The 27097-nt window shown below is 37.1% G+C and overlaps 1 protein-coding gene across 3 annotated transcripts in view; it reads right to left on the bottom strand.

The window, feature by feature from the left end:
- LOC149781515 (uncharacterized) overlaps positions 1-27097 on the bottom strand; it is a 169443-nt gene that overhangs the window by 127508 nt on the left and 14838 nt on the right. For 2 of the 3 annotated variants that reach the window (XM_089935596.1, XM_089935597.1), the window contains exon 2: positions 5859-8038. In XM_089935596.1, coding sequence (XP_089791722.1) covers positions 5859-7848 — 1990 coding nt within the window. In that variant the 5' untranslated portion in view covers positions 7849-8038. The remainder of the gene's footprint in view (positions 1-5858; positions 8039-27097) is intronic. The other variant, XM_089935598.1, reaches the window with a different exon arrangement.

Here is a 27097-nt window from a genome sequence, read left to right as displayed (position 1 = left end):
TTGGTATTTTTTTAAACATTGTACGTATTATAATGTTTAGTATATATAATGTACAAAGTGCTTCAAGTACTAGGCAAAACCAACTCCACTAAATGCAGAGATTAAATTGTTAATTTTTTTTCTACCCAGGGGGAGGGGGGATGTGTTAGGGTCAGCACAGAAAGACAGGGATGGTCAGCTGATGGGAACACTCATCATGGCTCTAACTGATGATAGATTTATTTTATCTCCATCGAGTGATAAAACGTGTATCTTATTCACTTTGTTAAACTTGGAATGACCATGCAGTCATACGTATCCGACAATCTGGCAGGTAGTAATAAACAGCGACAGTATTAATTTTGTAAAGAAATTAAATGAGAAAAATGCTTTCCTTCAAGAGCTGTTGTTTGCCAAAAGAGGGGTTACTGAATTGTTGTGCTTTTATACATTCTTCACGCTGCATAGTTGTATCCAGAGATATATATAGGTTATACATGTCTCTGGTTGTATCATAGGTGTAATCAGAGACATGTATGTGTTGTATGCATGTTTCTGGTTGCATCTAGGGGTAAAATGATTCACTGATATATCGAAGCATCAATAATTTTGCTATAACAAATACACATATCGATATAAGAGATGAAGAACTGATACAAAATGATACTGTATGCAAGTTATTTTAATCTTCAGCAGTCATGAATAATTATTATTACTTTTACTTGTTATTCTTTAAATTTAGACTTCATCTGAAACATTTGCAGTCACAGGCACTTATAAAAATGAAAAAAGACTATTGAGAATACTGTCTACAATTAACACAGTGACATGGTTCATAATCTGCCCACCCTTCCCATTCCATGTTAATTTTCTTAATCCAGCAGCATGTTCAGCATTTAGTCTACAATTTCCACATGTATTATTAAGTACTGTACTCATTATTTAATAACCACTTTTATGCCAAGTTTCTATGTTGAATTGTATTGTCTACTATGGTTAATTTGAAAGCTAAACTACCAGTGTCACATGGCGAAATATGTTACAGTGAACTCTTATTGGTGGCTATTGCTTGTTTTGGTCCAGGTAAAACAATAATCACCAATCAACACTTATGTTGCTCATTCCTTGTGTGACAAAAAGGAAGTAGTGGGAAAGCAACAGAATTTTTATTTAACTGTTCATGCTGGGACATCTGTTGTTTTGGGTAGGCAGCTGTTTACACATCTGGGTCCATCAAGCAATGATGTGAATGGTTGTTAAACAAAATTTGATTGTGCCCTGGAATTATGCATCATGGAATAGTTTTAACCTTCCACTAAGTAATTTTACAAATGCATGTTTAAAATATGGGTTACACAGGGAACCAAAATGTCGGATTCCTGACGTGGCTCATCTTCAGATAATGATTTTGTTCTGCAAATAATGGCTGATGATAGTGATGATGACAATACTTTTTAAAGTTATGAAGTATATTGGATTACTGGAGCTGTGAAAGTGTTAACAGACATACCAGTGTGTGAAATGTGAGCCCAAAAATGGTGTTAAATACGAGGCAGATCTACATGTTGGATGGACAAAAATAGACAGATTGATCTACCTTTCAGTAATATTTCAAAATTAAATGTAGAAAGGGCAGAATAAAAAGCCTAATTAAAATACAGACAATTTAAAAGTAGACTGCAATTTTCATTACTTTGTCAATCCATTTAGCCCTGTGGATCATATAGTAAAAAACCTGAAACTGAATAAATGGGGATGAAAAAAAATGAAATTATGAAGTAATGATATTTATTTGAACAACTCTATCTGCACAAGCAGACTATGGCATTAATGGACTAAAAACTCTAATACAGCATTATGGAGCAGACTATGGCATTAATGGACTAAACTCTCTAATACAGCATTATGGAGCAGTCTATGGCATTAATGGACTAAAAACTCTAATACAGCATTATGAAGCAGTCTATGGCATTAATGGACTAAAAACTCTAATACGGCATTATGGAACAGACTATGGCATTAATGGACTAAACTCTCTAATACAGCATTATGGAGCAGACTATGGCATTATTGGACTAAACTCTCTAATACAGCATTATGGAGCAGACTATGGCATTAATGGACTAATCTCTCTAATACAGCATTATGGAGCAGACTATGGCATTAATGGACTAAACTCTCTAATACAGCATTAAGGAACAGACCATGACATTAATGGACTAAAAACTCTAACACAGCATTATGAAGCAGTCTATGGCATTAATGGACTAAAATCTCTAATACGGCATTATGGAGCAGACTGAGGCATTAATGGACTAAAAACTCTAATACGGCATTATGGAGCAGACTATGGCATTAATGGACTAAAAACTCTAATACTGCATTATGGAGCAGACTATGGCATTAATGGACTAAAAACTCTAATACGGTATTATGGAACAGACTATGGCATTAATGGACTAAAAACTCTAATACAGCATTATGGAGCAGACCATGACATTAATGGACTAAAAACTCTAATACAGCATTATGGAGCAGTCTACGGCATTAATGGACTAAACTCTCTAATACAGCATTATGGAGCAGACTATGGCATTAATGGACTAAACTCTCTAATACAGCATTATGGAGCAGACTATGGCATTAATGGACTAAAAACTTAATACAGCATTATGGAGCAGTCTATGGCATTAATGGACTAAAAACTCTAATACAGCATTATGGAGCAGTCTATGGCATTAATGGACTAAAAACTCTAATACGGCATTATGGAGCAGACCATGACATTAATGGACTAAAAACTAATATACAGCATTATGAAGCAGTCTATGGCATTAATGGACTAAACTCTCTAATACAGCATTATGGAGCAGTCTATGGCATTAATGGACTAAAAACTCTAATACGGCATTATGGAGCAGACCATGACATTAATGGACTAAAAACTAATATACAGCATTATGAAGCAGTCTATGGCATTAATGGACTAAACTCTCTAATACAGCATTATGGAGCAGACCATGACATTAATGGACTAAAATCTCTAATACAGCATTATGGAGCAGACTATGGCATTAATGGACTAAAAATGCTAATACAGCATTATGGAACAGACTATGGCATTAATGGACTAAAAAGTAAAACAGCATTATGGAGCAGACAATGGCATTCATAGACTAAAAACTCTAATACTGCATTATGGAACAGATAAGAAACCTGGCATATCAAACTAATGATTCAAGAGAGCAAGTTTATTTTAGTGAGAAATCCTATTGTGGAGCAGATGTTTCCTAAAGAAAACATCTCTGAGTTCTGGACAAGTGTACATGGCAGACATAAAGATGCAGTTTCCCAACACATTCAAGCTGACAAAGCTAGCTATTATGCCCTTTCAGAAGGAAGCACTAACAATATTCATACACAGATAAGGAACAGAGTACATGTATGCTCAGAAATAATTAACAGATTGATGCTTATACATCTTGAGGTGATTTTTAAAAAAAAAATATTTAGATTTCTGTAGAGCTCTGAGAAAGTGGAGCAGGAAGAAAGAGAGGCAGGTATTGTAGCAGTCTGTAAATATTGAACTATGGCCATTTCTTCCTCACCCTCCTTTTCTTCTCCAGCTACCTTCCAAAGATGTAAAGACCATTAAGTTCAAATGTCCATCAATATGTATCATATCACAGGCTGTGTATTGTGAATCATATCAATACGTTGCATGGGTGTACTGTTTCACCCGTAGTTGTATCATGGGTGTATCCAGATACATACTGGTGTTATACATGTCTCTGTTATACATGTCTCTGGTTGTATCTTAGATTCATCTAAAGACATACATAGTATGCAATGTCTCTGACTGTATCTTAGAACTTTAATGAGACAGGCGCTTCCAAGCTGGACTGCTTGCGGCAAAACCCTCTGGTCTTTAAGCTCATGAAAGGACATGCACCTCCCACTCGGTGTTTATTCAGAATAGAATGTTACTTACAATCAATGAAGCACATTAGAGCTTAAGAAACAATTAAAACAATGAATTTAACTTCTATCTTAGAGGTGTATGAAAAATGATGCTATTTTTGTCCAAAAATTCTTTGAGGCACAGTGGAAGGTACAAAGAGGTACACAGGTGGCAATAAGGTGGCCCTGTACCTCTATTTCTTAACCAGCTTTAGCACTGCCATTCAATCTGCAACTTGCAGTACTCAGTTGTTGTAACACTGTTGTAAAGAGCCATAGTGCAGACTGTTTTATAGTAAGTACAATTTACAATGAAGTACATGATACATAACATGTTCCAAACACTAAAAGAAATGCGATCTATGACCATATCAGACTCATAACAAGAACATTGTTATAATAAAGGGACTTATAACAGGAACATTGTTATAATGAAGGGCCTTATAACAAGAACATTGTTATAATGAAGGGCCTTATAACAAGAACACTGTTATCATGAAGGGCCTTATAACAAGAACATTGTTATAATGAAGGGTCTTATAACAAGAACACTGTTATCATGAAGGGCCTTATAACAAAAACATTGTTATCATGAAGGGCCTTATAACAAGAACATTGTTATCATGAAGGGCCTTATAACAAGAACATTGTTAACATGAAGGGCCTTATAACAAGAACACTGTTAACATGAAGGGCCTTATAACAGGAACATTGTTATATTGAAGGACCTTATAACAGGAAGATTGTTTTATCGAAGGGTCTTATAACAGGAACATTGTTATAATGAAGGGCCTTATAACAGGAACATTGTTATATCGTAGGGCCTTATAACAGGAACATTGTTATAATGAAGGGCCTTATAGCAGGAACATTGTTATAATAAAGGGACTTGTAACAAGAACATTGTTATCATGAAGGGCCTTATACGAGGAACAATGTCATACTGAATGGCCTTATCACAGAAACAATTATAAATAAGAGCCTTATTACAGGAGCACTGTCACATGAAGGTCTTTATAGCAGGAAAAAATTACCATGAAGGGCCTTATAACAGGAACAGTGTTACAGGCCTTACAGAGAAATTAATCTACTCACATACAGAAAACGTTAACTCCAAGGACAGAATGTTTATACAACAAATCAATCCACATGAATGACCTTGGAAAAATGTCAGATTTCACAGAACAGACTCAAGTATGTGATTTGGACTGTTAGCTCAGCTTTAACAATCTATCAGTATTGTCACTCTGATGTCTGCAGTGTGGCAGTTTATAGTGATGTTTAGCACTGGGGGCATCATGCCAGAGACATGTAGCATTATGTCCAACAGTCACATTATCATGGCACCAGGCCAACCAGTTCAAGCACTAACATCTTAAGCTGAGCATTTTGTGAAGCAACTCCTAGTATCATTTTTATAAGTCTTTGGTATCATACAGCCATGGTTCAAAACCACAAGCTCCTCCATCCAAGACAAACACTCATTTAGGCCACCGAAGTGGTCCAGAATTGACTTAAACCTCACAGAATATTTTCTGACATTTTAGTTGCAAGTTTTGACTTTATGAAGATCAAGTTCTATGTAAACAATAGTATTATACATTTAAGCTGAGGAATATTGGAAATAATTCCCATGTAACTAAGTAACTCAGTTTACATATAGTGTAAATGAGCAAAGATGTATATTTAAAAAAAAAACAGTGAAAAAAATGAGTTGACTGAAGAAGATAAACAAAATAAATAATAGGACGGTAAATCGTGCATGGGCATAAAGATATACCATATCAGTAATTTCTAAGTGTTTTGGCTGTTGCATCCCATGAGGACGGGGTGTATGAAAGACTAAAACATGCTTTCTTACTTAAGAGTAAATATAACCAGATATTACTGGAACAAAAACATGCTAAGAAGTAAAATACCTTTATCACCTGTGATGGTCTCGTATAGTCCCTCTCCAGCTTCACTGCTGACGTCTCCTTCATTAGATTGGCCATCATCACAAACTGTGCCAACATAACCTGGAATTTTCATCATGCTTGGTTTGAACACCTCTATACTATCACAATCATCCGAGGAAACCTGTTCTTCCTGCCGAGTATTTTGGGATGACGAAGTAGATGGCCTCTGCATTCGTATTGTGGGCGGTGTTTTGGCTGTTGCATCTACTTCGTTGAGTGATTTTACTCGCTCTAAAACTCGTCCTTTATCTACAGAGGAGGAACGGAGAACAGATGGCAAGGAAGCTGATGTCTGTGACCGTACTGAAACTTCTGACACCTCAAGGGACCTTTTTCGCTCCAAGAGATTTTTAGTTGTTCTTAGTTCTATCTGTGGTTTCCTTTTTGAATTATCTTCCTGAACAGCATGTGCAACCTTCTCAAACCCTTCTTTAATATTTCTAAAATTGATGGTGCCTAGTTTTCTAGATCCTACCCTGGATACTGAACTCCCCTCTTGAGAAATCAATCCAGCCGTAAGAGGGTCATTTTTATGTCTTTGCAAAACATTAACATCAGGAGAAGCAGATAACATCTGAGACTGTGCACTCTCTACAGTACTATCCTTCTGGGTTGATTTTAATTTTTGCTGCTCTTTGAACTCCTCTAATGAAAGCCTTCCTTTCTCAACCCATTTAAATTTTGATTTTGAATTAGAATTAGAATTTGGTCTATGATCCGAATCACTACTTGGAGAATCATTTGATTTTTGCCTATTATAAACTGGTTTTTCTTTACCAAGAATTTCAGCTGCCGATCTTCTCTCAATAACCTGTGATTGTTTCTCCACTTCACTGCTTACCCTTGTTTCTGGTTTATTCAAGTTGCCATCTCCATGGATGGTGGGAGAGCTTCTATTTTCAGACCTTGAATCCAGTCCCTTTGGTGTGGTATTGTTCACCTGTTCCATTTCATTTCGTGGACTGATACCTCCTGATGAGGAACTGCTACTAGAAGCCCTCATTACTGGGCTGCGTACTCTGTTTGTGAAGACATCCTTTTTTGCAAAAGTCTTGGACTGGAATGTTGCATCATGCACCTTCTTCTGAGATGTTGAAATCCCATCCACATTTAAAGTTTTTGCCAATTCTTCTTGGTTCAAATTAAGTTTTCTGTTCTGATCCAAAGAAATTTTTTTATCAAGCTGTGACTTTTCAGAACTATGAGATGAGGTGCTGAACAAAGACTTTGTTTCTTGAACCACTGAATTTTCTGTTTTAAAATCTGTGCTGTCTGTCGATGAATTTGAGGCACTTTTGCTGTGAATTATTTTTTTACCATCATCACTTTTTCCTAACCCTGGTCGAATCCTCAGCAGTGCTAAACCAGTCACAAGTTGGTTGGTTGCAGCCTTTTTATCCATTTCAACAGGTTCCAGTCCCTGTAGTCCTCCATTTGATGCTCTATTTGTCTTATTTTCAACTGTAGCTGTAAAAATTTGAGCACTGGCACCAAACACTTTGGCTTTAGCAATGGCTGGGACTGATTCATCAGTACTGGGCATTCCAGATTTAAAGGATTTACTAACAGCTACAGGTGAAACTGGTCTTTCCTTGTTACGATCCCAACCTTTTGGCCCAAACTGACCTGGCTTCGAAGAAGAACTACTTTTGAATTCGAAACCTTCAGTTACCTTGGTACTGCTTTCTGATGAAGTCCCACCTGCAAATTTTGTTGATTTGGTGACGGTGTTTGTTGTTGTAATGGTTTTTTCTAAACCTAATGCCCCCCTTGATTTACTGGTTTGTGTTGTACTTACTTCTGAACTAATATCACCCTTTTCAAACATCTCCCTTAAGTCCTCCACTGGTTTGGAAATGTAAACAGATCGATTTGTTGAATGAACATCTCCACTCCTAGTGTCTCCACTTAAACCAGCTGATCGTAAGTGAATTCCAAATTTGGTTTCCATTATTCTTATGTTTTCACTATGTTAAACAAAACTAAGTTTCCCTATGTTATAGGGAAAATTTGTATGCTCACATCATTAGGAACATCACAAAAAAGAAGTCTGAATTTGTCAGGACCCGTCATGATGAAGTCCAGATGACAGCTTGTTTTTCCCCTTCTGAATTCAGCAATGGAACATCCATTTGTTGCCCCTGAAAGGAAACAGGATCAAATATTTACAAAGCATCTACAATAAAGAAAAAATACAGTTTACATTCATTTCTGGGTTGCTTTGTTTCTTCTAAAATTTACTTCCCTAAAATATTACTGCTACAGAATATCTGCACCGTTATCCTAAATTGTAGATGGAAGATGTTACATGTTTAATTTGCACATCAAGCCCTCTTGAAATTGTATGTGATGATTTAGACACATTTCAAGGTTGGGGAAATTTGTGGCAATATCAGTTATAAACACATGCACTGATTGGTAAACAATTTACGTTATGCACAGTTAGTTTATCAACACCTGAGTGATGAAACAAAAGTTACATATGAATTTAGGCTGAGACTAAGATTAAACACAAACTGTAAATATTATAAGATCCAATTACAAACTTTATCCAGATAACATTTAGTGTACTGCATAGATCGTTGCGTACATGGATTTGTAATTCCTGCATTAGGTGATTAAGCCATGAAGAAAAAATTTATCAAAATGTGCAACAGAAACTGGCTTATTAACGTCAATCAATGGAGTACCTGATAAACCTCTATGCTATCCATTATATGGTATTGTAAATTATGGCAAACTGCAGAAGACGGTTTCCACTCTAAATCCTCAACTGATAGCATAAATACTAAAAAGTAGATTGTATGGAGCTACATGGTAAATTGTGTGTGTGTGTGATTTGGATTTTTAACATAGCTTTAAAATATTTTCAGTCATATCACTATAATGTCTGCAGTATGGCAGTTTATGGTGATGTCTAGCACTGGGGCATCATGCAGCACAGATGTAGCATCATGTCCCACCCAATTACATCATCGTGACACCAGGCCAACCAGTCCATACACAAACTTCTAAATGCTGAGCAGCAAGCAAGGCAGCTGCTATTACCATTTTTGTAAGTGTCTGCTATGACTCAGCCAGGATTTGAACCTGCCACCTCCTGCATCCAAGGAAGATGCTCTAACCACTTAGGCCACCAAAGCGGTCCTGGAAAATGGTCTTTTCATGTCACCATTTGGAAATTTGATGTACTGAACTTTTAAAACTGTGGCTGTCAACCTATTTAACAAAACAGGACACACGTACTGCTCTAGATGTTATGTGGGCCATGCCAACATGACTACTTCTTGTCAATCAACTTTTAAACAAAAACAAAGTTGTATCTGTTATATAAGAGTAATTAACAGAAAAGCAATATCCTGTTAAATGTCTTCTCTGTACACATCTCCACTCTAACAAACTGCCAGCAGCAATGTTTAATATCTTTTTTTAAAACTGTGAGGTCATTTGACACCAGGCCGACCAGTCCTAACACCAACTTCTTGATGCTGAGCGCCAAGTGAGTCAACTGTTAGTACCATTTTTGTAAGTCTTTGGTATGACTCGGCCGGGGATCAAACCCACTACCTACCGCATCTGAGGCTGATGCTCTAACCACCTGGCCACTCAGGGCCCCAGCAATGATGTGAATGGACCACATGCAGCAAGTACTCACATAGCTGAGAACCACTGCTTTTAAAGTATTACTGCAAATCACAATTTCTATGTCAATAAAATTTCACACATTTTGATGGGAAACAAAGTTTACAAAAATGTTTTTAAAGTAAAGATTAGTTAATCAAGGATAATAAACATTAATCAGCTCTGTATAATTTAAAATGTATGTTGTCAATACACCAAATATACTACCGTATAGACTCACCTAGAAAATGCTAGCTGCACGGACCCAGATTAGTCGTCACATAATGTGCCAGCAGATCTTGCTCCGTGCAGTTTCTCTAGAGCAATCAGTGGAACAAAAAAATATGTCCACTGACTGAATCTGCTGGTGCATCGTGTGACAGTATATCAGGGTCTATCCTGCTCTGCAGTTGGACTTGACTTATAAGCAAGTATATATGGTAAATTCATGAAAATTTCCCGATGCAAAACTATTATGACTTACAGTATGGTAGCTGGACCAGTCCATAATATTACATCATGCAAGTAAAGCATTTTAGACTAACATACTTGTACTAGGTACAAACAGCAACCCTCTATAAACTAGCTATCAACAGAACTCTACGTAATATGACCTTGGGTGTAAAATATACAGTTTTTCTGGGGAGTGAATGATATCTGACACAAAGATGGTATTTAATTACAGGAAAGATTTGTCACCAGATCATGCATTACATTCTTCTCAGTTTGAGTAAGCCTATTTAAAGCTATTTTTCAGTTCACTCTGGCAGATTTGCCTCAATGATTTATGTTTACAGTGGCTTCCTTCTTGTTAAATCAAAGACAGTAATCTGTGGCAGTCAAAAGGTATTTAACTGCATTTCCTTCAGGACAGGTAGTACAACCATATACGGGGGCCCCAAGTGGCCCAGTGGTCTAAAGCGCTCTACATTACAGATCACTGTCATCTCACCTCTGTCTGCATGGGTTCGAGTCTTGGATTCAGCCAATGCGGGTGTGTGAGAAAGCTTGCCAGTAGCTTCTCATGGGTTAGTGGTTCTTTCCGGGGATTTTCCTGGGTTCTTCCTCCACCATTAATACTAGTCGCAATGTATAGCCTATCGTGTGCTGAAAAATGGCATTAAACCCTACAACAACAACATCAACAACCATATATATATATATATATATATATATATATATATATATATAGAGAGAGAGAGAGAGAGAGAGAGAGAGAGAGAGAGCAGTACTAGGTACTGTAAGTTGTAAATTTAGTTTGCTGCCTTGCCAAAGGCAGGTGGAGAATTAGCTTAAATACATCTTTGTGAATGTTTGCCAAGTAGAAACAAAGCATTTTGTTTTAATAATTGAATTGCTATAAGAAAGAGAGCAAGCCCCATATATAAATATATCAAAGGTCTGGATAATTCATGAACTTTTGCTGGACATTTGTCACCAGTCTTGGTCAATGTCACATATGCATGATCCTTCATGTTACCTATGACAGATTAACTTAGAATTAACTTTTGTCTCCTAAATAATGGCTAACTGAAGACCTGATATAGCTTCTGGACTACCAATGTCTGACCCAATCCTTTGTTTCTTTTAAACGTAGTCAGAAATACCAAAATCAGCTGAATAAATGTAAAGTCAAATAGTACAAAAAATAAACTGAATTTGCCAGGTTTTTCCACAATGTTGGGCAGGGCTATAGCATTTGAACACATGACTAATGAATATTAATTGTCTGCCTGCATTTTGGTATTATGGCTGTCATTGTTCCCATGCTTTTAACTTTGTCTTTGTCTAGTTGACCTTGCAATACTAAACTGGGCTACATGTAGTGTATCTGGAACTAAACTATTTCAGTTGTTGGGCTGATAAGGTTGTGTTGTTACAGGAAAATTTCCAGTCCTTATTTTCATTTTGCATAATTACAAAACCATAGTTATCATGATATTGTGCAATCTGCATCTGGTTAACTTATTTATTAAAAATAACACAACTTTTTGAGATTCCTCTTTATTAATGATATCAAAATGGTTTACTCCCAAGCTTAGTTGAGGTAGAGGACAAGTTCTCTGGTATATTAATTTCACTAAAATTCTCATCATTGCACCTCAAATCGACGTTTTCAATAAATGTGCGTATAACACTTCTGACTATATTAATACTTTTGTCACTGGTAGAGATAACAGAAAAGATGCAAAATCACTCATCATTTTTAAACTTAACATTTATATTACTGAAAAAAAATAGTTAAGGAATTCATCAGACTAGAGAAAATTCTCAAAATGTTCCCAGAGATAATGCAAGACTTCAAGGGTTGAACAAATATTTCTTGATCTTTGGGTTGTTGGCTTTTGGTCTGAATTTATGGCAGGTTCAGTCCTTTTCCTTTGGAACCTGAGTCCCCATTATTTACTGATGTCACACCAAGCATGTAATAAAGTACATAATACAAAATATCTGAAAACCTAATATTGAGCAAAACTTGCTGGTGATGTAACTTTCTGATCTGTGCCATGTAACATCATGGAAATGGGATGCATTATGTATTGCGACATCATAAAAATGGGATTAATACTTCTTGTGACATCATGGAAATGGGATGCATTACTTCTTGTGACATCATGGAAATAGGATACATTATGTCTTGTGACATGGAAATGGGATAAATTATGTCTTGTGACATCATGGAAATGGGATAAATTACGTCTTGTGACATCATGGAAATGGGATGCATCGTGTCTTGTGGCATCTTGGAGATGTGATGCATTGTGTCTTGTGACATCATGGAAATGGGAGGCATCATGTCTTGCGACATGAAAATGGGATGTATTACTTCTTGTCACATCATGGAAATGGGATGCATTACTTCTTGTCACATTGTGGAAATGGGATGCATTATGCCTTATGACATCATGGAAATGGGATGCATTGTGTCTTATGACATCATGGAAATGGGAGGCATTATGTCTTCTGACACCATGGAAATGGGATGCATTATGTGAAAAACCACTGCAATGAAATATGCTGAGTGATTACAAATCCAATTAGGAATTGTTATAAAATGGCTGACAAGTGTGCTCAAAAAGCTGTCAATTTGTTAGTTTATGATTGTAATTTGGAGACTGAGGTCAAAGGTAGAATATTTGTTGATGTGTTGTAAGTTTTAAAAAAATGATCAAAGACAATCCACCATGGCTTGTTAGTCTTTGATTATAAATTGGCAGAACTTTGTCAGAGGTGAGATAAAAGGAGAGGTTGACTATCTTTATTAACATTGTTCACTAAACAGTACCTGTTGTGATCAAATTTTGTAGAATGTTACCATAAGAAATGTATTAAACCCTTGGAAAGTTAAGATAGGATCCTTATAAATCAGGAAAAGTGTGTGTGCGTGTTTGGGAGGGTCACCAGGATTTTTTTTTGTGGGTTGCAAAATTTCTCAAAATGTGGAAATAGGTTTGTGAGGCTCAGAAAAATTAAAATTTTCAGGTCATAGAGAAAAAGGTTGAGAACCACTTGCATATCTTCACAAAAAGTTCCATGTAACTCTTCAAAGAGATTCCCCCCCCACCTTATGAACATGTGATAAAAGGATGACCGCAATATTTCATACAAAATATGTAACTGTTTACAAAGGAATCCATCATCAACCCTACATGTTATATATGACATTGCTGAGCCTTTCTGCTCAGTGATTCTTATCCATGATACTGGATGCTTTCTTACACTGAACTTTAACCTGTGACAAGAATTCCACAGCTCTCACAGCAAAAAAGAAACTTAGACAAGCCATTTACAATTCTGACATGGAATGGTTAACCATAAATCAAAATATACCATATTATTTGCTTATAAGACAGATCTAACTGCACTGCATAGACCTGTATCTACCATCACATACTGTGCTGGCAGATCTGGGAGTATACAGTTTGTTAGGTTAATCAGTATAACAAAACAACACAGACCCTGATCTGCCATTGCACAATGCACTTGCAGATCAGGCTCTATGTTCACTTTCCATTGAATTCAATATATCATGACCGCTCCAGTGGCCTAGTGGTTAGAGCATCCGCCTCGGATGCATGAGATCATGGGTTCGATCCCCGGCTGAGTCACACCAAAGACTCACAAAAATGGTACTAACAGCTGCCTCGCTTGCTGCTCAGCATTAAGAGGTTGGTGTTAGTACTGGTCGGCCTGGTGTCTGGATAATGTGACTGGGTGGGACATCATTCTACATGTCTGCGGCATGATGCCCCAGTGCTAGACATCATTATAAACTGTCACACTGCAGACATCGTAGTGATATGATTGAAAAATTGTTAAAGCTACATTAAAGATCCAAATCAGACACACATAGCATAAATTAGTGTGATCATTGTCAAAACAGTTTTCCTTGACATATAACTATCCTGACAGCACCAACTTCATTGCAATGTCAATGTTTGATGAAAATTCAGTCTACCACATATTGCATCATACATTAAAGCAAACTGATTTAATAACAAGGCTGACAAATACTTCTTTGAAGTCAATTATTTATCTTTCAACAAGAGAACATTCCATGGGAAACATTATATATACAAGAAACATTGTCTAAAGTTTGTAAGTAACCAGCTTTTCATCATTGTAAATGTTGTTGTTGTTGTTGTTGTGGGGTTTAACGCCATTTTTCAGCGCACGATAGGCTATGCATGGTGGCCAGTATTAATGTTGGAGGAAGAACCCAGGAAAACCCTGGGAAGAACCACCGACCCACCAGAAGCTACTGGCAAGCTTTCAAACAAACCCACATTGGCCGAATCCTAGATTCGAACCCACGCAGTGTAAATCTTGTGAAAAGAATGTACACAGTTGTGTGCCAGTTACAGAGAAATGAAAGTCTGTAAATGAAATTAATATTTTATTTTCATTCTTCAATTTACAAAACATGAAATAGACAGAGGCTTCACATTTTCATTTTATTTCATATTTTTAATAACACTAAAAGATGAATATGACAGCGATTTGTTTTATACCTTATTTAGCACCAGATATCTTGGTACAGGATCAGGTCCATTCTCCTAACCATTATTTAAACTGATCACAAGTATAGCAACATGTGCTTTCTCTGTGTGTGTGTGTGTGATTTGAATTTTTAATGTAGCTTTTTAAAATATTTCAGTCATATCACTGTGATGTCTGCAGTGTGACAGTTTATAGTGAAATCTAGCACTGGGGCATCATTCCACACCCATGTAGTATGATGTCTCACCCAGTTACATTATCCTGATACCAGGTCGATCAGTCCCAACACTAGCCTCTTAATGCTGAGCGCCTAACGAGGCAGCTGTTAGTACCATTTTATAAGTCTTTGGTATGACTGTGCTGGGGTTCGAACCCTCAACCTCTTGCATCCAAGGCAGACGCTCAAACCACAAGGCAACCGGAGCGGTCTATGTGCTTTCTGCCACAGTACCTTGTACACAGAGTTAACACCCTCAAGATATTGACAGTAACCACTTCAGTGAAGAACAAATGTATCTTAATAATCTATCAAATAAAGCAGAAATAATCCATACTCAGAGTTATTTGACCTACGACAACTACTGCATCAGTTACTGATATGACAGTGTGCTAGGTGACTGGAGACTTGTATGACAGACCGGTGACGGAAAACTGGAATGGTATTGTTTAGAGTACAATTAATGAACATGCAATTAAGCCAATTGCTAAATGAAAACAACTAAAATCATTGTCAGTTCCTTGTTTCTCATGCTAGTGAAAACAATGTAATGTATGTGGTTATTATCAGTTTCTGCATATCAAAATCATACTTGCTGATCTCTAAGGTGAAACACCTAAAACAGAAACCTTCTAAAACATACATAATACATTAACAAACTTAAAATAAGCTTCTTTGAAACAGCACAGAAACAATCAAATTTAAAAATTCAGCAATTTTTTATGGGTACAAACTGCTATGAGATGAGAGTCATGGTCTGAAAGAGCGGAGCCATAGTGGCTCTATTTGTAGAGCATTTGACTTGTAATTCAAGGGTCACGGATTCAAAACCTGCCCAAACCAGCTGGAACAGTGTGTTCCATGTGAATGGCAATTACCTGATATGATCTTACTGAACTGATGATCAAGAACTTAAGGACAATAACCAAGCCTTTCACCTTCTCTACAACAAAAAAAGCTTTGATGTGCTCAATCAAGAATATGACAGCTGAATAATTTAATCCTATTTAATGACTGCATGAATCAAGGTGTGCTCCATTGTCCCTTAATCATGTTGCTATTTTGATCAAAAAGGTCAACTGACCTCATTAAGGATTGTGCCAATACAATGATCAAATTGTAGGCTGTACTGGGTAGCTCACTATGTGACAATATTGGCATTTCAGTCTACCATATACATGTAGGAAATTACTGTTACAGATGTCCACTATGAGTGCACTAATGCTAAGGAATCTAAAAGTTCCAATAGGTAAATCCATTAGGAAAAAATCCATCACGTAAATATGCAAAACCTTTATTGAAAAACAACAACAACAATGAAATAATCCCAGTTAATTCTGAAAAAGGTGGTCCATTAAGGCCTCCCATCTTATGTAACTTAACAGTTGACAATTTCACTACGTAGACCACTCCAGTGGCCTAGTGGTTAGAGCATCCGCCTCGGATGCAGGAGGTCGAGGGTTCGATCCCTGGCCGGATCATACCAAAGACTTGCAATAATGGTACTAACAGCTTCCTCACTTGGCGCTGAGCATTAAGAGGTTAGTGTTAAGAATGGTTGGCCTGGTGTCAGGATAATGTAAGTGGATGGGACATCATGATAAATGTCTGTGACATGATGCCCCAGTGCTAGACTTCACTATAAACTATCACACTGGAGATGTTGTAGTGATATAACTGAAAAATTGTTAAAACTACATTATAAATCGAAATCACACACACACACACACTAAGCAGGCTTAAAAACACATGATACAGCAACTACTTTATACCATATTGATTAAATATTTACTTTATCCAGATAAAATTCTGTCTCAAGTTATAAGCATAATTCATATTGTATTATTCATATAAAGACTACCCACCCTTCCTTCAAAATGGTGTTGACAAGTTTGGACAGAACTTGTGATCATGTCAGCAGTAAATAATAATAATAATAATAATAATAATGACATGTGGTGAAACGTTACACCTGTGCCTTGTATCGATACTGTCACACTGGAGACACTGTAGCGATATGACAGAAAAATTGTTAAAACTATGTTAAAAATCCAAATCACGCACACACACACAGAGCAGGCTTATGTGGTATTCTAAAAACACATGAATCATGATACAGAAGCTACTTTATACCATATTAAGGCCAGCCTGCAGGTTGGCATCCGTTAGTTTCGAGAGATGGTGGAAGTGCACTCATGAGAGATGTCCCGGTTGGTGGTTGTGCAGCATCTGCTTTGGCTATGTAGCCAAGCACAGGAGTGGCAGTCCTTGCTGCAACTGAAGGTTAAATCTGGTGTGGGTTGGAGATGCTTCATCTTCCTCTGTGATCTCTTTTCATAAGCTAGTAAGCATAACTTGTCCTTGCCAGCTTTCAGACCAGTGATAAGAGCATGTCGCCAGATGGACCTGTCTAAAGCAAGCTCTTCCCATGAGTTGACATCGATGTCAAGGGCTTTCACGTCGTGCTTGCAGACATCCTTAAAGTGGAGATGTGGCCATCCAATCAACCTTTTGCCAGAGGCAAGTTTCGAATAAAGAATGTCTTTGATCCCGAGTATGCGTTGGAGGCATTGCATATGAAAGGCACTCAGTCTTTTCTCTTGTGAGGCATATAGAGTCCAGGTTTCACTGGTGTTCAGAAGTGTGCTAAGCACGCAGGCAAGGTACACGGAGATCTTAGTGTCTTAGTGTTCAGGATCAGCATGCTTTTGTTCCACACTCTCTGCGACAACCTGGAGAGAGCTGTTGATGCCTTTCCAATCCGCTTGTTGAGCTCAGAAACGAGCAAGAGGTTGTTGGTGATGGTAGAGCCGAGGTACGTGAACTGATTGACTACCTCAAGTTCATAGTTGTTGATGATGATGCTTGGGGGGGTCCGTGTCCTGAGCCATCATGCTTGTTTTCTTTAGGCTTTAGGTCAGTCCAAACTCATCGCATGCTTTAGCAAAGTGGTCCATCAGGCGCTGTAGCTCAGCTTCTGTGTGAGTGGCTAGAGCAGCAGCATCTGCAAAGAGCATGTCCCTGACGGATGCTTCATGCACTTTGCTCTTTGTCTTCAGTCGTGCCAGGTTGAACAGTCTGCCATCTGATCACGTGTGCAGGTACATCCCTTCTGTGGACCTTCCAAAGGCGTGCTTGAACAGGACAGCGAAGAAGATGCTGAAGAGCATGGGGCAAGGACACAGCCCTGTTTCACTCTGCTGCGGATGTCAAAGGGGTTGGGTGTTGAGCCATCATACTGCACTGTGTCTTTCATGTCATTGTAGAAGGACTGGATTATGCTTAGAAGCTTTAGAAGGCATCCAGTCTTTGCCAGGATTGTGAAGAGTCCATCTCTGCTGACCAGATCGAATGCCTTGGTGAGGTCTATAAAGGCCAGGAAGAGGGGTCTGTGTTGTTCTCTGCATTTCTCCTGATGGAGAAGATCATGTCGATTGTGGACCTCTCTGCATGGAAACCGCACTGCAACTCTGGATACACTCTGTCAGCAAGTGTCTGCTGTCTGTTCAGGTATATGCCCCTGTTGTTGTTGCAGACACTTCTGTCACCCTTGTTCTTGTACAGGGTTATGATGCTGGCATCTCTCATGTCCTGAGGCACTGCACTCTCATCCCATCACTGGCAGAGGAGGTCATGCAGGGGTGTGAGCAGCATGCTGAAGCCACACTAGATGACTTCTGCTGGTATGCCATCCTTCCCTGGGGCTTTACCTAAGGACAGTTTCTCTAAGGTCTTCTTTAGTTTGGCTACAGTAGGTTTCTCGTCCAGTTTGGCCTTGAGAGGGAGGTTATGCAGCCTGCAATATGATACATACTGATACACATATGAACTTAATGGTCTTTCCATCTTTGAAAGGTAGGTGGTGCCCTTTCATGTATGTTGGCATTCTGGTCCTATTTCTAGTATGCAGACTACATATAGACATATAGTTATCATATATTTATATGCAATTCCCATTTATGAGAAGATAACAACCATACTTTCAAACAGATTACCTGTTGGTTGCAGCGAGTTTTACTCAACGTTTTAGGTCATTCAATGGTGGCTTCATTTATCTTCCTTTGTTTTGTACAACATGAATGATTTGAAAACATCTTATTATGAATTTCGTGTCTCAATTACATGTGAAAGACACTAAGATATTATCTTCAAAACAGAAGAAATAATGCAGTTTCTTCATGCAAAGGAAAATCTCATAGAACAATTTCGGGCATGGGAATTCGGTTGAATACCAACAAAATCTATCACATTTTACTTCCTGCAGATACAAAAGACTACTGCAGCCACGGGTACTTGCATTTGTTAGTAAAGAAGGAAAACTACTGACAAAACCCAGTCCTATTCTACAAAACTATTGACTACACCCAGTCATATTTTACAATTGTTTAACTTACACAATGTGATAAACTTGAGCAGTTTGAAATCTGAACCACAGTTCATTCTATGCTACTTTTTTTTATTCCATCAGCACCTTCATTCATTGGTTAAATATCTCTGCATAAAAAAGAGAAATTTCAAATTTGTTCCCCATGTACAATTTAAGGAGAGATAATGACAGGATGTTATCTGAAGCAAGACCTCCCTCTTTTTCAAAGAAAAATGGAGGGGGACAAAGAAACAGTCATAGGTCAATATTTATCTGAACTTCAATATATGTCTCGCTCTATTGATATCAACATCTTTGACAGATGTCACCTCTAGCAGTATAAGCATTAATCTGTTAATTATTTCTGAGCATACTCTGCTCCTTTTCTTTATATCAATATTGTTCTGTGCTTCTTTCTGAAGGGACATATACATAGCTAGCTTTGTCAGCTTGAATATGTTGGGAAACTGATCTTTGTGACTCTTATGTACACTTTTCCAGAGTTCACAGATATTATCTTTTGGATACATCTGCTCCAAAAGAGGATTTTTCACTAACATAAGGTTCCTTTGTTAAATCAGTAGTTTGCTGACTACTATGACAAATTTCTTATCTGTTCCATAATGCTGTATACGGGTATTTAGTCCATCTATGCTTGTGCAGACAGAGGTATTAAAATAAATATCTGTCCTTCTTAATTGCATTTTTTAAAACCCTTTGTTTTATTCAATTTATCTTAACCCTGATATGGATATATGTAAATGGTTTTGTAGCAAATGATCTACAGGGCAAAATCAATTAATAAAAAAAAAATGAAAATTGCATTATACTTTTAAATTGTCTGTATTTTAATTAGGCTCAGTAATCTGCTCTTTGTACATTTAATTTCAAAATACCACTGAAACGGTCATGCAGTCTATTTTTTTGTCCATCCAGTATGTACATGTGACTGGTATTTAACTGGTATGTGACTGGTATTTAACATCATTATGTGCTCAAAATCACTCACTGGTATCTCCATTAACACTTTCCCAGCTCCAATAATCTGATATACTTCATAACTTTAAAAATTACTGTCATCATAATCCCTATCATCAGCAAGTATTTGCTGAATGAAATCATAATGAACCACACCATGAAGCAGTCATTTTGTTTTTAATCAGGTAGCCCGTATTTTAAACACGCATTCGTAAAACCTTCTTCACGAATGGTTTCAAACCAAACCATCATGCTTTTTCCTGGGCACGTTGTGCTAATCAAATTTAGTTTCACAACCATTCATGTCATGCTTGAAGAACCCAGATGTGGAAAGTTGCCATTGGAAAAGCAGATATCATGACAAGAACAGTTAAATAAAAATTGTATACATCGTCGAGCACTTTTTCACATGGGGGGCTTTCAATGAATTTGCGTGAGTTCTCGCATTTCACTGTTCTCTAAGCATGCAAATTCATACAAAATTTTGCACGATTTGTGCCATGGCACACTCTGACAGCATCTCCGCATAAGTACTTGACATATTTAATGATTTTCCTATGAAGACTCTGTTGCTCTGCCAATACTTCCTATTTGTCACGCTGAGAATAAGCTACATAGATTTCTGATTGGTAGTTATTGTTTAACCTGGACCGGAACAAGCAGCAACCACAAATGAGAATTCAATGTAACATACCTGACCTTGCAACACACTGGTAGCATATCAAATCAAACAAAGGAGACAAGATACAATTCAAAGTAGAAACTTTGCATGAAAATGGTTATTAAATGATGAGTAAAGTACTTCATTAAACATGTGGAACATGTTTGGAATGTACAGTACAGTATATGCTTCAAATATCTAGGGAACGCTTAATTATGCGTATTTGGACGCCAATTTTTTATATGGGACGCAGAAAATCACTGAGGTGGGAGTCCTCCGTACATGTAATAGGTGCGCTGCAAAAATTCAAAGATTTGCCAGTCCTGCTTCAGCCACCTGCTTTGTGGGAAAATGTGTTGATCAATTAGATGTGCTGATACAATGACAGAATTCAGTTGATGTACATAACAAAAAACATGATGCAATAGCTGGGCAGCAAGTTCGAAGGCTTTGACTGGCGGCTGGGTGGAAAATGTACTGATATTTATAGTGACTGAATTCAGAGGCAGAAAGAACCAGAGATGTACATGTGGTCATTTATAAAAGTACATCAAATAAACAACTTTAGCTTTCATTATTGTGTTCATTTCCGAATGTAAACTTCGCCTTCTGTTAGGAAAGCAAAAACGACTTCGCCCTTTGATTATTTGAGAGGTACATTGACTGACCCTACCATATTTTTTTTGAATGCCCCTCACCTTAGCCCAGTTAGTTCTAGTGTTGTAGTGAAATGTATTCATCAAGGCATCAGTAGCTACGCCTAGTTTTTATATCAATTACGTTGACAAACAAACTCTTGCCCATTCACAAGCGTTATGTTTTGATAGCTGATTGACCATTAACACTTTTCCGAGTAAGGTAGCAGCTATCAATTTCCTGCATGCTATCCTTTGATGATAAAACATACAAACTTGTGTTTTAAAATCAGAAACAGTGATCTGGATATAAATTAACCACCTCTCATACACTATTTCATCATAAAATTAGTTTCAAACTGTAAGCGAATCAGTAGGCCTAACGGGCAATAATGGCATACGTCGCTAAGTCTGGGATGTACCAGTTTATTAGATTGTCTGTTTTCTTATATCATCAGGCAGATATATTCAGAAAAATATACAAATCATCAAAACCAAAGCCTAAGTATTATTTTATTAAAGATTTAACTTTAAAATGCAAATAATGTAGGTCAGAAACGTATGGGACAATGCTGTGTTGTGGAATTCCCGAGATGCGCTTTAAGGTCTAAGCTGTTTTCTGACTTGACATGTAATTGCAAAATTACGGGAAAAAATAGCAAATCAGATATTATTGCCTGAAATTACTACAAGTATGTATACAAATAAATAAAACATAAATTTGCAATCCTGTCAATGGACTGTTGTAATGAAGCTATATAATAGTGAATGATTACATTACGAAAACCTCTCCATCTAAAAATAGATGCACTCACGTCTGTGTTGATTCTGTAGGAAAGAAGGGACTGCAACTTTTGATGGTGGGACTCCTATTTTTACCAAAATGGGAGTCCTGGACTCCTAGTTTTAAAATCCTAGCGAGACCTCTGTGCTGAACATACTTCTGGGTTAAGATAATTAGCATGGAATGGGGAGGGGGCAGATTATGAACCATGTCACTGTGTTTACTTGTAGATGGCAAATGGATATTCTCAAATAGTCTTTTTCATTTTTACTAATAAACTTGAGTCCCTGTGACTGCAAATGCTATTTTAGATGGATTATAATTTTACAGAATAACAATGCATCTAATAATAATTATTCTTGACTGCTGAAGAGTGTTAGGACTGATCAGCCTGGTGTCAGGATAATGTGAAATAACATACATAAAGTAAGTATCTCTTTGTACTGATTCTCCGTCTCTGATGGATCAATATATGTATCGTTTCAGCAAAAGTATCAATGCATCGATATATCGATGAATCATTTCACCCCTAATAAGGAATTTATTTAAAGAGGTAAAACAATTAGCTGCTTGGATCTAATACTCCTTGGGGCCCGCTAATGTAACGGATATTTTTTAATACTAAGTACATAGCAGCAAATACAATAAATATATTTTTTAATATTTAAATAATAAGCTACATTTATATTGGAATAAACAGAAAATGTTAAAAGGAAAATGCTGCAAGAAGGTACACTGTGTTTATTTCAAAAACAAAGTGGAGGGTTTGAGAATTGTACTTGAAGTTGTAATGTATTTATCAAAATCAAACTGGTTCCACTCTTCATTAACTGAATTTGATAAATGCATTTATATATTTACTTTCTCTAATTTCCTCTGGGATTCTGTTACAAATTAGTGACTTCAATTAATGAAAACGTTTCTTAAAGATGTTAAAAGAGTTCTCTATTTTGTTTTGGAATGGAAAAATAATTAGCTGAAACTGGTCTTAAATTAGTAGTGCTCTAATGTTTTCAAGCATGAAATAGTTTCTCAAGATATAAACAGGGCCATACTGATTGAAACGGTGCATAAATTTAGCCTTGACAAAAATATTTGTTCACGTACTGTTAACAGGATATTTTCAGCATTAGCAAAGATGAGTTGGCAAGCTCTTTATTGGAAGTGGAATAATTTGCAAATATACTCGTCATTAGTGTTTCCCCAGATAACTTTCCAGTGGTCTAGGTATACACAGCATTTGTAATCTAGGTATGGTTGTATACACAGCATTTGTAATCTAGGTATGGTTGTATACACAGCATTTGTAATCTAGGTATGGTTGTATACACAGCATTTGTAATCTAGGTATGGTTGTATACACAGCATTTGTAATCTAGGTATGGTTGTATACACAGCATTTGTAATCTAGGTATGGTTGTATACACAGCATTTGTAATCTAGGTATGGTTGTATACACAGCATTTGTAATCTAGGTATGGTTGTATACACAGCATTTGTAATCTAGGTATGGTTGTATACACAGCATTTGTAATCTAGGTATGGTTGTATACACAGCATTTGTAATCTAGGTATGGTTGTATACACAGCATTTGTAATCTAGGTATGGTTGTATACACAGCATTTGTAATCTAGGTATGGTTGTATACACAGCATTTGTAATCTGGGTATGGTTGTATACACAGCATTTGTAATCTAGGTATGGTTGTATACACAGCATTTGTAATCTAGGTATGGTTGTATACACAGCATTTGTAATCTAGGTATGGTTGTATACACAGCATTTGTAATCTAGGTATGGTTGTATCTTTTGTAATATATATGTTTAGTTGATAGATGTGGCTTTATCTTGCTTAATAACCACAGACAATTAACCGACTTTATGACAGATGACTTGAACATGTTCATTCCATTACAAATTGTTGTCAACCATCACCCCAAGGATTTTCTCATGAGTAACCATGTGCAGACAAACTTCATTCAAAATAAGATTCAAATTGCTATTTTCCAACTTTTTTGGGGGGTGGGGTGGTGATATTAATACTTTAGTCCTCCTTGTCTTTACATTCATGTCAACATTTTTGGTAAAGTCTTTGGGCCACACATGCGTACATAGCATGTTATTCTGTCATTGGAGAAAATGGGCACTCTTCAGAGTTGAATATTTTTAAGTCACAAGATGAATTTTATGAAAATGGACACTGAACCACGTGTTTCATAGTTATTTTGGTGTTGCAATGGAGTCCAGGCAAGATAACTGGTAGTGGTCATTTTGGTATAGTTGTTGCTGATATACTCTGCTTATGATGTACTTCAACCTACAGTTATTACATGCCATATATTTTCCTTTGTGACTGCTCTGGTGGCCTAGTGGTTAGAGCGTCTGCCTTGGATGCAGGAGGTTGTGGGTTCAATCATTGGTCGAGTCATACCAAAGACTTAAACAAACGGTAATAACAGCTGCCTCGCTTGGCGCTCAGCATTAAGAGGGTACTGTTACGACTGGTTGGCCTGGTGTCAAGATAATGTGACTGGGTGGGACATCTTGCTATATGTCTGCAGCATGATGCCCCAGTGCTAGATATCACCATAAACTGTCGCACAGCAAACATTGTAGCAATATGACTGAAAAATTGTTAAAGCTATGTTAAAAATACAAATCACACACACACACACACTCTTCCTTTGTTTATTTGTAATGTCTATAAACAGGATGAAGTCCTCTAATTTTACTGACCCTGAGGCTGGCTCAGAATTCTCAGGTTTTGTTCCAGAAGATACAGCTGCTCTTTGTGAGGCTATGGCAACTTCTTCTAATGTGAGAGGAGTTAAATAGCTGGGGGGGGGGGGTACCTAAAGAAATAAAGAAAAGAAACGGAAGTCTGATATGACTAAGATCAAAAGTCAGCAAAATCAAAACGTAATATGGCAGCAAATGTCAGACAAGAAATCCAGTCTCACAGACTTAAACAATCTCTCTGAAAAGACCTCAGAGCTGTGAAGCTTAAATTGGGCTTCCATGAAATGCCTCCAGGTATGGTTCATGAATACAAAACTGATCACTTTTCAATAAAAGTATATCAGAATTACATGCACAAGTTAAAAATGAAGGGCCAGAGAGCAACAATGAATACTGCAGCAGAAGCTGATCAATGAAGATGCTTGAGCAAATTTCTGTAAGTCGCAAAATAAATGAGACATTGTCTGAAGGTTTAAGACCAGATAACAATGTTCCTTGTACAATCAATTTTGATAGCATGTGGCAGTTGCCCAAACTGAATACTCCCCAAAAGGAAAGCCCATTTCTAAATCTTTGGCAGAGTTGATAAATGCCACATGCACTTCATGCTGTGCAACAGATGTGATTGTACAGAAGTACAGGATCCTGAAAAATGTGACAAGCTGGACTCCCTGCTAATTAATCACAAGCTCATTCTTATGACAAATTTAGGGATTTACAGCACCTTGAAACTGCAGGTATTATGCCTACTACAGGTATTATGCCCACTACAGGTATTATTCCCACTATCAAATGAACAAACTTACTAAAGTCACAGACTGCCACAAATGTTGAAACAATAAGCATCATTCCAAAAGCTGCTACTCTCATGGGGCAAGTGCACTTAGCATTTATCGTTTATGCATGATTTTAATAGTGCATTAGATGCTCGTACCAATGGTATATTGATTTCTAATTTAATCTGAATGGTGACAGTCACATCTGTTCACAATGGCATGCACGAATTATGATTGAAACACCTAAATCTTGATGTTCCACAAAATATGTAGAAATATTGGTGCATATTCCATCTCAAAGAATTGTCTTTTTTGGTTCTGTGGTGGACTAGGTGGAGTTTGAAGAGAAAGTGCAAACATTTCATAATCTCACCAAGAAACACTTTCAAAATGCACAAAAAGTACAAGAAGTTGGATCTTTTACTGGTGTGTGCATTTGTAAGCTTTGATGCACAATTTATGTCTGGAACATGATAAAATTCCAAGACCTTGTGAGAGCAAAAGTTTTACTAATAAATTATAAATATTCCAAGAACTGGAAGGTGGTACCAATAATAATATGCTGAGGATAAAATGATTCAAAATTATTTTAGTATTCGAAGTGATGAATCACTTTCTGGCTTGCAAGCTAATTAGGTTTGTTCAGAACGGTCAATCTTTAGTAGGGATAATTTTCCAATCAACAACCTGGGGCCCTGATTGTCAGCATGGTCTAAAGCGCTTACAGTTACGGATCATTACATCTCACCTCTGTCTGCGTGGGTTTGAGTCTTGGGTTCAGCCAATGTGGGTATGTTTGAAATCTTGCCAGTAGCTTCTTGTGGGTCTGTGGATCTTTCCGGGGTTTTCCCGGGTTCTTCCTCCACCATTTATACTGGCTACCATGTATCCTGTACTGACAAATGGCATCAAACCCCACAACAACAGCCAATTAATAACCTAGACTTGTTAGCAATGTTACCAGCTTTTTATTTAGATTACCTATATAAGGAACACATTGGGATTAAACCTGATAATATGTGCTATGTGGGTGAAATGCCACATATTCAGTTCTATTTGTAACCTAAGCTGATTGTGAGTATTGTGTATAGAAAGGGATATATTTATATCAGCAGTCCATATTGCTGATAAACATACTATCCGGCAGATTTTCTTTCCTGAAAATTTTCAGACACCACAGATGGGATGCTAAAGAGATACATTTTTCAAAGATTGTGTACACAGATTTTAATTCCTGACATAGATTTATATGCATCCATATTTATCCATTAACTAAATTAATGTGCATCATGGTTTAAAGAAAAAGGATAATCAAAGTCCTAGTGATATGTCATGTTAGATTTCTATTTCAATTAGATTTCCAAGCCACAAAATACCTTCTGACACTTCCACACAATGGTCAACTTCATCCTCGATGGAAG

Source organism: Sinohyriopsis cumingii, chromosome 15 (assembly GCF_028554795.1).
Source record: "Sinohyriopsis cumingii isolate HCF-2022 chromosome 15, ASM2855479v2, whole genome shotgun sequence".
NCBI classification, from domain to species: domain Eukaryota; kingdom Metazoa; phylum Mollusca; class Bivalvia; order Unionida; family Unionidae; genus Sinohyriopsis; species Sinohyriopsis cumingii.
The sequence above is the reverse complement of the archived record's forward strand: the minus strand, read 5'-3'. Positions and strand labels throughout refer to the sequence as shown.